Source organism: Telopea speciosissima, chromosome 5, assembly GCF_018873765.1.
Source record: "Telopea speciosissima isolate NSW1024214 ecotype Mountain lineage chromosome 5, Tspe_v1, whole genome shotgun sequence".
NCBI lineage: Eukaryota > Viridiplantae > Streptophyta > Magnoliopsida > Proteales > Proteaceae > Telopea > Telopea speciosissima.
This window is the reverse complement of record NC_057920.1, coordinates 41,860,352-41,874,050: the sequence shown is the minus strand read 5'-3', so window position 1 is coordinate 41,874,050 and position 13,699 is coordinate 41,860,352. Positions and strand designations below refer to the sequence as shown.

The window sequence follows — 13,699 nt, the reverse complement described above, 5'->3', positions numbered from 1 at the left end:
CCCAACAGTAGCAGCCGCCGCCGCTGATGCTACCTCAAAATATTGCTACTGCCCCTCTACCACCACCAACTGAGTTCTTTCCTGCGGATCCCCCTTTAGATGTTGATGACCGTCCTATTGCTTTGAGCAAAGGTACCCGTACTTACACTCAAAATAGTTCCCTTTACACGTTGGCAAATTATGTTTTTGTTGCTCATCTCCCATCCCATTACGCGTTGGCAAATTATGTTTCTGTTGCTCATCTCCCAACTTCTTATCATGCTTTTGTTACTACATTATACTCTTACCTTTGTTCCCACTTCTTATACACTTGCCTTGTCTCACCCGGGGTGGAAACATGCTATGGATGTGGAGATGGATGCCTTGATCTCTCGTATGACTTAGCCATTAGTGGATCTACCACTTGGTAAAGATCTTGTTTAGTGTCGTTGGGTGTATACAGTTAAGTACAATCCAGATGGGACTGTGGAACGGCCCAAGGCCCATTTGGTTGTGAAAGGGTTTACACAGACCTATGGGGTCGATTATTTTGAGACCTCTCCTGTTGCGTGTTTGAATTCTATTCGTATCATACTTTCCTTGGCAGTCAATCTTGATTGGCCTCTATTTCAGATGGATGTGAAGAACGCCTTCTTATATGGTGATCTCCAGGAGTAGATATATATGGAGCAACCTCCTGGGTATGTTGCTCAGAGGGAGGATAGTGTCCTGGTTTGTCGCCTTCATAAGGCAATTTATGGACTGAAACAGTCTTCCCATGCATGGTTTGACAAATTCAACAATGTTGTGGCTGGTTATGGGTTTTCTCAGTGCTATTCTGATCACTCCATCTTTGTTAGACGTCAGGGGTTTAACATGGTCATTCTTGCAGTCTATGTCGATGACATTATTGTTACTAGTAATGATGTTTTTGGAATTGCACAGGTGAAGACTTATTTACATGATAATTTCTTGATCAAAGACTTAGTTAGCCTCAGGTACTTTCTTGGCATTGAGGTTGTTTGCTGCTCTCGAGGTCCTAGCCTGTCCAAAGAAAGTATGTCCTTGATTTACTTGATGAGACAGGAATGTTAGGTTGTAAACCTATTGATACTCCTATGGATCCCCACGTCAAGTTTGGTGACATACATCAGTATCGACGTCTGGTCGGTAAACTTATTTATCTCACAGTTACTCGTCCTGATATCTCCTTTGCCGTAGGGGTTGTTAGTCAGTTCATGCAGAACCCTAAGCAAATACATTGGGATGCTACTTGTCGCATTCTAAGATACCTCAAAAGTGCTCCTAGTAAGGGATTAGTGTATTGTCGCCAATGGTCATACCAACGTGGTTGGGTTCTCTGATGCCGATTGGGCTGGTTCCGAAGGCGATAGAAGATCGATCACGGGTTATTGTACCTTCTTTGGAGGAAATTTGGTTACTTGGAAGAGCAAGAAACAGATGACTATAGCTCGTTCTAGTGCTGAGGCTGAATACAGAGCCATGGCACATACTGCTGCAGAGTTGATGTGGATTTGTTCGTTCCTTATTGAGCTTGGTTATTCCAGTGATCAGCCCATGGAGATGTACTGTGACAACCAAGCTACTATTTACATTGCCAACAACCCTGTTTTTCATGAACGGACCAAACACATTGAAGTTGATTGTCATTTTGTTCAAGATGCTGTTCAGAAGAAGCTCATTGTCATTCCTTTTGGTCGTTCACAGTTTCAGCTTGGAGATATGTTTACGAAGGCCTTGTTTCGACCTCAGTTCTTGGATGGTTGTTCCAAGCTAGTTCTTGGTGATGTCTACCCTCCAGCTTGAGGGGGAGTGTTAAGAATGTCGATTAGAATTAGTAGTCTGTGGGTGTTTTGGTCTAATTTATATCTTAGTTATATTTCTAGTGTATTTCCTGTACTAAGGGCAGTTTGGGTATTTACCCTTATAACTTGGTTAAGTCATTATAAATAATATTGCCTCTCCTCACGATTCAATTAATTAGAATCGTGAGGGAGGTTCCCTTGCTCTCCCAATCGATCTCTCTTCTTCATCTTCTTTTCTCTTCTCCCTCTCCATCTTCTCCCCTCTTCTTCTCTACTGATTACACTTGCAGGTCTGCATTGTTTCAGAATCCTTTTTGGATCTGACCACCTCCATTTTATGCTTGTGTAGTCCTTTCCACAGTAATTCAACCTGGAAGAGCCGAACAGTTACTGGTAGTTTCCAATCTGAACAGTAGAACATCTTAGACATCCATGGTCCATACACCATTCCAGTTGAAGCTATAGAAGTCTAACAAATGCAAAGGAATGTATTCATAAATACAATCAATTGTTGACCTATCTATAAGTATTTAGTCCATGTAAATATTTTGAAACCCTATAAAACCAAAATAGGTCTAGTGACTAAAATGGATCATAACCTGGTATTAGGCCTGCTTTTGCAAGGTCGTGGGTATGGTGGACTGGAGGTGGTCCTAACCTTTAGCACTTTTTACACAAAGTGACTACTGTCAGACTCAAACCACTGTCGAGCGAGGTAAAAAACTAGGTGACACCAACAAGGCACCCACCAAAAAAGTGGCCAGGATGCCTAGGCGATGCTTTGACAACCTTGCTCCTATTTATTTACATTTTCTGCTCAGAAAAGCATGGTATGGCAACACAAATAGCTTTAACTCTTCTCAAGTTCATTGATTTTACTTCTTTCTTAGTCATTGTAGCCAAAAGTTTCCCAAAATGTGCTTGGCCACCTCCCCGCTTGTGGTGTGGCCTTTGGGGTTTGTACATAAACAATTGTGCTGCATGTTTAGTTCTTGCATTCTTTTTTTGATGCGATATCTTTTCATTCTTTTTTCACCTCAGGAGCTGGATACTGATCAAGTTCTAATGCATCTCAAATATATAGAAATGGTATGCCCAATTACTTCCTTGATATGATCTTACTAGTGAGGTTTGCAATATGCACAATATGTTACTGTTTTGTGGATTGGAATTTGTGGTTGGATTTTATTAGTTCTGGAGGTTTGGTGTTTGCTATCAGATGGGTAGGTGTGGGCTTTGTGTTTTGTTTGGGCCTTTTTTTTTCCTTCTGGGGTTTGGGGGTGGGTTTGTCCTCTATTTCTTTTCTCATTCTTTAATAAAATATTTCTGTTACAAAGATAGAGCATCCCTGTGCACGAGGCTCCTACTACTGCAGAGTCTGGGAGGGGCACATGTATGCAGCCTTAACCCCGCTATGCGGAGAGGCTGTTTCTATTAAAGAGAAAAAAAAATTGTATTGGATATGTGTATGTAATCTTGATCTGATGACTTGGATCCAGGCAATTTTGGTTTCATGGGCACCTAGTTGTAGCAATTTTGTGGGATTCAATCTTTTTTAAAGTTTTTTTGAATAAATGAATCTTTAAAGAAGGTGAAAATATGTAAAGCAGTAGGTCCAGATGGTATTCTAGTAGAGGTGTGGAATAGCATAGGAATTAGTGGAATAATTTAGGTAACTAAAATGTTTAAAAAGATTATGAGCATAAGGAAAATTCCAGATGATGGAGTAGCAGCATTATTGTTATGATTTATAAATAGTAAAGGGTAATATTTAAAGCTGTACTATAGAGGAATAAAACTTCTGAGCCTAAAGTCCAATGGGTTTTTATTGTAATAGCCAACTTTAATGGGCCTAAATTATTGTTTTTTTTGGTAAATAGGCCAAAATTATTTTTAGGAGGTAGGTATACGGGTTTTACTTTATTAGATTAGTATGAGTTGTTCTGTTTCATTAAGTAATTGTTATTTCCTTGGTTATTAAGGATTGGATACAGTCATGTATGAGTAGAACTCTTGTTCCTAAATCCTATATATCATATAGTTTTAATCATGTGGAACACCTATTCTAACTGGTTAAAATAGAGTTTTAGTTATAAGGTACATCTATTCCTATTATGGATAGAGTTTTCTATTTCAAGTACATTTTCCTTTCCTATTGTAAGTAGATTTCTAGTTTTCTATATTGATGTAAAAGCCATAGAGCTCCATATGATTGCTATTGAATAAAATTGGCTTTTGCAACCTCTATGCTTTGTGGGATTTAGAATGCTCTGTTGTGGGATGCAACCACCCTTCGTGAGATGCTTAGGTTGGCTGATGGGATAGTAGCCTAGTTCCAGGTGGGGTGCTTGGTTCATGTCTTTCTTCTATTCCTCCATTCTCGTCTAGCTATCATTGATTTAGGTTAGTAATTTCTGGTTTTTGTTCAGTTATTTTTCATGTTAATTGCTGGAAATTTCTGTTTCTCATTGTTTACATCTCAATTCTCAAATCAAACTTCAGATTTGGACATCAGACCTCATTCTAAACCATCCTACGGTTTCAAAATTTGATTTTGGTGTTGATTTCTTAGAGTCCTACTTCATGGGATTCTTCATTCTACTTGTTTTGAAGATCAGATTCTGTTTGCTATTTCAGATTTATAAATCTAATATCTAATCTTTATTCTGCTCTTTTGTTGGCTATCAAATTGGACCTTTAAGAGTCTGATTTCACTATTTGTGTTGAAATCCTAACTCTAGAGTCCTATTGTCAATAGATTATTCCATAACTCTAGATCTGACCATTTGATTTCAATCACATTTTAAGGATTTATTCTAGACCATTAAAGTGACATCCGACCAGAATTTCTTTCACATATGAGTTGTTGATTGTTACTTATTGAATTTATTTTAAATCTTGTATTTTCCCCGTAATTGCGATTTTGGTTTTTACATGAGTTTCTGAACTTAATCCCCTAGGCTTCTAGAAACCCCATCAATTGGTATCAAAGCCATGATGATCAGTGAGCCAGGGCCTCCTGACAAGGCCACCCTAATGGAATCCCTCAGTCGAATGGCTGAAAGTATACAAAAGTTATCTGACAGACTTGCTGTTATGGAACAACAACATGAGGATTCTAATCCATACCATACATGTAAATGTTTTTTGAAATCATGGAGTTGATAGAGTCACCTATTGGTTCAACTACGTATACTACCATGGGAGTTCAAAGAGGGAGTATATCTGAAAACAACACCCACTACAGGAGGACTTTCAATACAATAAAGAAGGTGAAGCATGAATTTTCTTACTTTTATGGAGAGATGAACCCATGGCAATTACTTGATTGGTTAGCTTCTGTAGAAAAATATTTTAATGTTTTACAAGCTTGAAAGAGGAGAGGAAGCTTAGATTTATTCATTTATGATTGACTGGTTATGCTAAAGAATGGTGGAGAATCCATGAAGAGAGGCTCAGAGTTAGAAGACGTGAGACTAGGACTTGAGAAGGGATGAAGCACGAGTTGAAGAACAAGTACCTACCGGAGCATATCCTAAGAAATCTCTCCCTTCAACAAGATTACCACCAAGAGGCATCGAAAGCTGAAGAGAACTTGAAGCAGTCGTATATAAAGTTCAGTTCACAAGTTGGAGGGTGTTGGAACTTGAAAGTATGACACCAATAACGTTGAAGGACAGGCTGATCTTAAATTTGCACCTCCAAAGGAAGTTAAGAGAGCACAGTTAAAGAAAAGGAACATGTCATTGAGGAAAAACTTCCTTTGACTGAATTGACAAAGGAAAGATCCAGTTCCCTCATTGACTGTAGAAGAGTTAGTGACTCGAGGTGAAGATCGAACTCTTTGCAAGGTGGAAGACTTTCCTTTCTTAGAGCCTACCCTGGAGGACTGTCTAGAAGAGGTCAAAGAGGATGAGGTTGAACTAGTGGTGGAAGATGAGGCCAAAAGAGAGGACAAACTTGAGAACATTCCACAAGAAACCGGTTAAGATCTAATATACTGTTCTTGAAGAGATGGAGTTGTTACCGATTCGTTTCTTTGACATGACAGCTCCACTACTTGAAGATTACATTCCTGGCTCTATGAGCTCCATCATGATTAGAGGAAGAACAGCGGTGATTGCAGAACACTACATCACTTGAAGTTGATTCCTCGACTCTACGAAACTTGAGGTCTTTGGACCGGGGAGAATTGATGCAGATAAGTTACATAAATTGGCTTATTTTTTATAAAATAAGCCTTGGGTTGGGTTATATATGAGTTGGGCCTTTAGTCCAATGGGTTTTCTTTGTAATAGGCCACTTTAATGGGCCTAAACTATGGGTAAGAGGTAGGTGTATGGGATTTATTTTATTTGGTTAGTTTAGTGTTTTATTTCATTAAGTAATTGTTATTTCCTTGGTTGTTAAGGATTTGATATTCATGTGTGGATAGAACTCTTATTCCTACATTAGAAAAAGCTTTAATGATGTCAGAGACCTATTCTAATTAGTTAAAATAGATTTTTAGTTATAAGGGTCATTTATTCCTATTATGGATAGAGTTTCTTATTTTTTTCTATCCTATTTCAAGTACACTTTCCTTTCCTATTGTAAGTACACGTTTAGTTTCTATATACTGATGTAAAAGCCATAGAGCTCTATATGATTTTTCTATTGAATAAAATCAGCTTTTGCTGCCTCTATTTTCTATGGGATTCAGAATTCTCTGTTGTGGAATGCAACCACCCTTGGTGAGATGTTAAGTGTGGCTGATGGGAGCCTAGTTCCGGGTGGGATAGTTGATTCATATTTTTCTTCTATTCCTGCATTCTTCTAGTCTAGCTATCCTTGATTCAGGTTAGTAATTTCTGGTTTTCTGTTCAGCTATTTTTCATGTTCTAGTTGATGGAAATTTCTGTTTCTCATTATTTACAGCTCAATTCTTAAATCAAATTTCAGATTTGGCATTAGACCGCAGTCTAAACCATTCTAAGGTTTCAAAATTTGAGTTTGGTGATAACTTCTTAGAGTCCTACTTCAAGTGGGATTCTTCATTCTACTTCTTTTGAAGATCAGAGTCTATTTGTTATTTCAGATTTATGTTCACTTATTAAATCTACAATATGATCATTATTATGCTCTTTGTTGAGTATCAAATTGGATCTTTGTGATTTATCTGTTGTGCTGAAACCCTATCTCTAGAGTCCTATTATCAATACGAATAGTGCATAACTCCAGATCTGATCAGCTGATTTCAATCATATTGAGGAGTTATTCTGGACCATTAAAATGACATCTGACCAGAATTTCATTACCATCTGAGTTGTTAATTGTTACATATTGAATATCTTCTAAATCTGGATTTTCCCCTTCACTTCAATTCTGGTTTTCAAATGAGTTTAACTAAATTATCAGCCACTCGTGTGAAATGAATTGCCTCTTCTCCAACAAATTAATCGTCTATGATATATCATTCTACTGCCTGAAATCCAGAAGATTTACAGATAGCTGGCTTCATGTCATTTGTAGCCTGTCAATCAGGCAGCAACACTTTTTCCAATCACTTTGAGAAGGGTTGTACAGCATTGTATTCTAAGGTGAGTTATTTGACTGCAACTGAACAGGCAAGGTGGGCCTTACCATTTTTCATCCTTGGTTATAACAATTATATGCTAGCTTAAAACACCAGGACATTTATGTATGTGTAGGAACAGAGTTTGGCATGAGTCCTGTTAGGTGGCTGCCATTAGTTGATATATAGGTGAAGTATACCTGCACTGCTATGTGTGCTGTCAATTTCTTTTCATGGCGATTATATCTGCTGTCAAGTTTTTGTATGACATAGACATGAGGGTGCAGAAGAGGACATTTCACTATGGATTTTGCGACTGGATAGGTTTTCCTGACTGACTATTCGCACTCCAATTCTTCTGGTTGGGGAGAGAATTCTTTGGGTTGGAAGCACATGATTAATCTCTAAAAGGGGTTACACCTTATCCTTTGGAAAGAATAGTTGGTTTGGGTTGATTCTCTTGTCACTGGAAACTATAGTTTCATCTTTGATTATTTGTGACAGATTGTTGTGTTTCTGATTACCCCAGTTACTAATATATCTTGCCATTCTTTCATGGTTTCCTGCCTTTCTGATTTATTTTTTTGTTGTTTGTCTAAGCTTCAGGATTATTATCATGGTTGTCCTTGTCCTTATAAATTTTTTGTTTTAAATCCTTGTAGTTGAGGCCACGATTGGCTGCTAAAAAGCGGAAACTGAGTCACAGTGTGAATGAAGAGGACAAGAAAGTATAGTGTTAGATTTTGATGGTAATGACTTTATTATTTATGTTTGTATACATCTTACCTTGTCATGTATTATGTACATTGGTCAAATAGGCTTCAGATTCCTTATTATTGAGCCATTCTTTTTCCCCCTCTATGATGTGTTAAATCACATTCATACAACTTTCACAATTTTGTATGACCAAGAGTCAACCGATGTTGTAACGAAATGACCAGTCAATTACAGTACAAGCACTGTAATTATCAATTCCTGACCTGGGCCCCCCCCCCCCGGGACACTTAATGTGTTTTCATGTAATTCCCTCCCCAATTTTGCATCTGAATTGTTAAGACTTGGCACCCTCCCCCCAACAAAAGAAAAAAAAAAAAAAAAGGGGGGGAAATAATCAAGAAATGGGGTTTTTTTTTTGTCCGAACCCAAATTTTCAGTGTCACTGGATATCGGCTTATCACGCTTTCTGCCTTGTCTAGCAGTGTGTGAGATTGAACTCTCTTAGTTGTTTGTGCACTAATTGTACCTCTAAATTCAATGAAGGATTATTTTGATTTTATTTTCCCCCAACTTATGAACGAAGTCTAAATATGTGGACATGGGTTAAAATATGTGAATAGTGTGGTGACTAGTGTAAGCTTTTTTGTTTGGGGTGGAAGGGGAGGGGGATAGGTAGTGAATGCATATTGGTTATCTTATGGTAGTCATTACAACAAGGTCTTGTGAAGAGCCAGATCCACACTCAACAATACACGACTCAATTAACACCAACTACAACAAAGAAGAAGGAATTTGCGGGTAGTGAATGGCCAATTAAAATTTGTTTGCATTAATCATAGATGAAGTCAATTTATTCAAAATTGACCTCGTTAAGGACAAGGCCCTCCTTGCAAGAGCATTAGCAATAGCATGACTAACTCTTGGAATAAAAAGAAAACAACAACACTTAAAATAAGTCACCTTGCCTAATTGCCAAAGTTTCATTAAGAAGAATATTCCATGTGGAATGGTTCAGAGACTGCAACGATTCAGAGGCCTGTGAGAAAACCTAAACCTCCTTGCTTCTTATCAGAGGCATAACAATTCAACTTAAAAGAATAAATAGAAGGGGGGTCTCATGTCGATGAAGCCTTTGTTGCTTGGGATCTTAGAGGGGTGAAGTAAATGATGATGCTCCCAAGAACTCTTTCCTAGCCTTTTGCATTGCCCTGATAACCTCCATTGGAGTCCATCGACGCCGGCCAAAAAGTAAGTCATTCCGGGCAATCCATGAGTACCAACATATGAAAGCACATAGGGATGATGATTCCTTATAGAAACTCTTGCCATGCAAAAGGAAATCTTTTCAATCATGGATCCAACGGTGCATAGGGTAGTCATCAATATTTGGGATATTTAAGGAGAGGCTACAACCAAACCAAATTGGCCGTGGAAAAGAACAGTGGAGAAAAATGTGATCACTAGATTCTACAAAGGATCCACAACGTGGGCAAAGGAATTGGAGAATTTTTTGTTTTTTGGTACGATGAAGATTTATTGATGAGAATCATGTGTACAGCCAGTGGCTTCAGATAAACAAAGATCATCAAGCCACGGAGTGGTAATTGGCCAATCTGTCATACACATGATAGACAGGGCCTTCCTTACCAGGGCATCTGCAATTACATTCATAGCCCTTGGAACAAAAAGAAAAGAAACAGATACAAAAGTAGAACATAGCTCACGAACATCTTCAACAACAACTGCAACATCAAGCGGCGGAACACGATTCGGATCTTCAATAAAGCTAATAATCTCCTTGTTGTCTGATTCAACAAGGAGATTTGTGATTCCTAATTCACGAGCTTGCATTAGTGCTTCTCTAATGGCTAGAGCTTCTCCTTGGATTGCAAAGGATAACACCTGGGAAAGAGAGAGTGCCTTTAGAGGACACCCATTGTGATCCCTAAAAATAATTCCCAGTCCGCCAACAGTATCTCCTTGAGGCTTTGTAGCATCACAATTCACCTTTATAAAACCCAATGGTGGGGCATTCCACCGATCATTTTCATTACTTGAAATGGCACCCGAATTGGTTTGAGAAGGGTTTGAAGAGGTAATAACTGACTGGAACTCAAGAAATGCTCTTTCAGCTGTAGAGATAACCTCAATTGGACTCCAATCCTTTGTTTTGAATACTCTGTCATTTCTAGCATGCCACAAATACCAGCATATAAAAGAAGCACGGGAGAGAGATTCTCGAGCAACCTTCTTATATTGGCGTATCAATAGATCCCAACTATTCAACCACTCCGCCAATTTTGGAATTCTATCCGATGGAGGAATATAGGATAGAGGACTCCCGTACCAAACTGCTTGGGCGAAAGGACATTCGAATAGGAGATGATCTATAGATTATTTAGCCACCCCACATCTATGACAAGTGGGAGCTATTGGAACATGGTGAGAAGAAAGGCCTTCACCCGATGCTAAACCATCGTTACAAGCTCTCAACATGAATGATTTAATCTTTGGTAGCGTTTGTAGAGACCAAATCCGGTTCTAAACACTAGTAGGAATTTGATCCTATTGATGTAAATGAGAAGTGGAAGGACCCAAGGTCGCCCTTTCCTCATTGATAGACACCAAAAGATAGTAAGCCGACTTGACAGTAAAAACACCATTCCTTGAAGCTCCCCAAATTTGCTTACCTTCTCTTGGAAAGAGACTAAGCTTAATTTTAGAGATTGCAGCAATTTCTGAAGGTTGAAAATATTGATTTAATAAATATGTTCTCCAAGTTCTAGGGATTGGATCAATTAACTCGGATACCTTTGACAATAAACACCCTGGTGGCCGTAGGTGTGTGATCTTGTAGTGAGGTAGAGATGGAACCCTTCTATCACTCCAAATGTCAACCCTAGTACCATCTCTAATGCTCCAGATCAGCCATGCCAACAAGGTGTTTCTCCCTTCTATCAAACTTCGCCAGCCCCATGATGGTTTATTACCCACTCTTGCATTTAGAAAATCAGTATTAGGGAAATAAATAGATTTTATAAATCGAGCCCAAAAAGAATCAGGGGAGGACCATAGACGCCATGGCGCCTTTGCCAAGAGTGCTTGGTTTTGTATCCTTGAGTCTTTAAAACCCAATCCCCCATGGTTCTTTGGGCGACACAACCTTGACCACAAAATCCAATGGATTTTGGACTCTTTCTCCGAATCTCCCCAATAGAAATTTCAGGCTGCTTTTCTAATGGAATCATGGTGTGAAGCAGGGAGTTTGAAATGGGACCCTGCATAGTTTGACATAGGAGAGATCCCTGCTTTGAGGAGGACTTCCTTTCCAGCATGTGAGAGCAAATTTTTCTTCCATCCTTGAAGCTTATTTAGGGTTTTCTCCTTTACATCTTGAAAGAGATTATTTTTTGAGATTCCAAACTCCATTGGCAATCCCAAATATTTTGATGGCCCATCACCATATGGTATCTTGAGAACACGGGAAAACCATCTCTTAAATCTCTCATGGGTATTTGGACTGAATGTGAGGTTGGACTTTTGTAGATTAATGGATTGGCCAGTAGCCTTACAATATAAGTCAAGGCAATCTTTGAGAGATGTGATTTCCTGGAGCTTTACCTGGGAAAACAGCAAACAATCATCGACAAAGAGAAGGTGAGTAATGGGAGGTCCCCTGTGGCGAACTTTGATTCCATGGAATCTACCCAACTCTTCAGCGTGATTAATTACCGAAGAGAGGGCCTGAGAGCAGAGGATAAAAATTGCAGGTGAAATTGGGTCACCTTGCCTAATTCCTCGAGTTGGAGTAATTCCCCCTTTTGATGCAACCATTAACTAGAAGATTATATGACACTGTCCGGATGCAAGTCATAACCCTGTCCACCCAAATATGACTGAAACCAAGTTTTAGCAGCATAACTTCAATAAAGCTCCACTCTAGTCAGTCATATGCTTTCCACATGTCTAACTTCAAGGCAAGAAATTTACCCTTTCCCTTCTTCTGATTTTTGATGTAATGGAACATCTCATGCGCCACCATAATACTATTTGAGATCAGTCAAGAGGGGATAAATACCGACTGGTTTGGTGAGATGATTTGGTTCAAAGCTCCGTGTAGGCGATCAGCTATAATCTTAGTTATAAGCTTGAAAATCACGTTACAAAGGCTGATTGGGCAAAGTTGATCTGCAGTCTCCACATTGTTCACCTTTGGAATTAAACAAATAAGAGTTTTGTTTAACTTTGTTGGTATGTGCCCTGTTTGGAAAAAATCACAAACATAAGCAAAAAGGTCGCCTTTCACCAAATCCCAGTACCGTTGGAAGAAAATTGGAGGGAAACCATCAGGTCCAGGGGATTTGAGAGGCGCCATAGAAAAAAGGACAGCAAGAATCTCCTCCATCGTTGGAACCAAACATAGAGCATTGTTCAGATCATCAGAGACCACAGGAATGACAGAATCTAAAACTTGGGTAAGGGCAGAATTATCTACAGGTTCAGTAGAGTATAAGCTAAGGAAATGATTGCAAAGAGAGTTTGTAACCTTAGCCTCTGATGAAATCCAATCACCTGTAGGTAATTTGAGCTTTAAGGTCTTATTTCGATGTTGACGCTGCACAGTTGACAAGTGGAAGAAAGCAGTATTTTTATCACCTCTCTGTAACTAAGCAATTTTGGACTTTTGGCGCCACATCTCCTGCTCCTTTTGAAACTCTACCTCCAAGAGTTTGTGAATTTCAAACTCTCTTTTTGTGAAAAGGATGAAGTAGGAAGCCCCTGAATGTAGGAATTGGAGAATTGCATCCCAAGGAATTGGCTAGGGATGCAATTCTCCAATTCCTTAGGATATTCTCCTTCCTTGGCATACGTCAACACTCCCATTTGTCTATCTCTCTCGTCCTCAAGACAAGGGGCAAATGTGTCTTTTCATATGAGGAGGAGAGAGATAGACTCATGGGAGTGCTGACGTAGGCCACACTCTGGGAATTAGTTTTTTTTTCCCATAACAAAATTAAGCAAAATAAAAAAAAATAAAATTTTAAGAGACCTATGCATACTTTATTCATATTGAGAATCTTCCTCGTACATATTTAGGATGTTCCATTAGGATTTTTGGATCCAGACCCAGATTTGTACTTGATAGTGAAATTTGGATTTGGATACAGACATATAGATCCAACCTATTTTGGGTCTTGTCATAGACTAGTATTCCCTACTAATTTTCACCAATTAATTTTGTAAATCTAGTGGGCATGTCTAATACATAAATACTCTTGAAAACAAATATTGTATTTATATGATAATCCTTGTAGAATCATGTGTAACTTAGTTTCTGTAGAATCTCTACTTGTTCCTACTACTCAATTAGGCTCCATGTGCACCACCATAATTTTGACCCAACTTCTTGTGTATCTATTAAGTTTAATGTCTCATTATAGGTATTGGCTTGGACTCCTTGTTTTTACTTATGAGTATCTTATTGGTGTTCTGGGCACAAAAGAAAAATGACAACAAACTCAAGCATAAATTTTTCAAGTAAAATGAAGGTTTCTTGTTAAAGCAATAGATATCTTTCCTTGAAGTACTAGTTGAAGCTATCATAATCTTTACAACAGAAGAA

General features: G+C 38.6%; 2 protein-coding genes across 2 annotated transcripts in view; one reads left to right on the top strand and one right to left on the bottom strand.

The window, feature by feature from the left end:
- LOC122662984 overlaps nt 1-8,315 on the top strand; it is a 76,686-nt gene extending 68,371 nt beyond the window's left edge. The window contains exons 5-6 of the mRNA XM_043858690.1: nt 2,847-2,894; nt 8,022-8,315. Coding sequence (XP_043714625.1) covers nt 2,847-2,894; nt 8,022-8,093 — 120 coding nt within the window. The 3' untranslated portion in view covers nt 8,094-8,315. The remainder of the gene's footprint in view (nt 1-2,846; nt 2,895-8,021) is intronic.
- A 1,294-nt stretch (nt 8,316-9,609) lies between these two features.
- On the bottom strand, nt 9,610-10,985 carry LOC122662983. Its single transcript, XM_043858689.1, has 2 exons — nt 10,888-10,985; nt 9,610-10,264 (listed from the first exon to the last, which is right to left on the bottom strand). The coding sequence occupies exons 1-2, from the start codon at nt 10,983-10,985 to the stop codon at nt 9,610-9,612; spliced, it is 753 nt and encodes a 250-aa protein (XP_043714624.1).
- Between the last annotated feature and the right edge of the window lie 2,714 nt (nt 10,986-13,699).

Coding starts and splice junctions, on each gene's coding strand:
- LOC122662983 (XM_043858689.1), bottom strand. CDS start 10,985: ATGGTACTAGGGTTGACATTTGGAGTGATAGAAGGGTTCCATCTCTAC. Junction 10,265..10,887: donor CAGGGTGTTTATTGTCAAAG/GTATCCGAGTTA, acceptor GTGGCATGCTAG/AAATGACAGAGTATTCAAAA.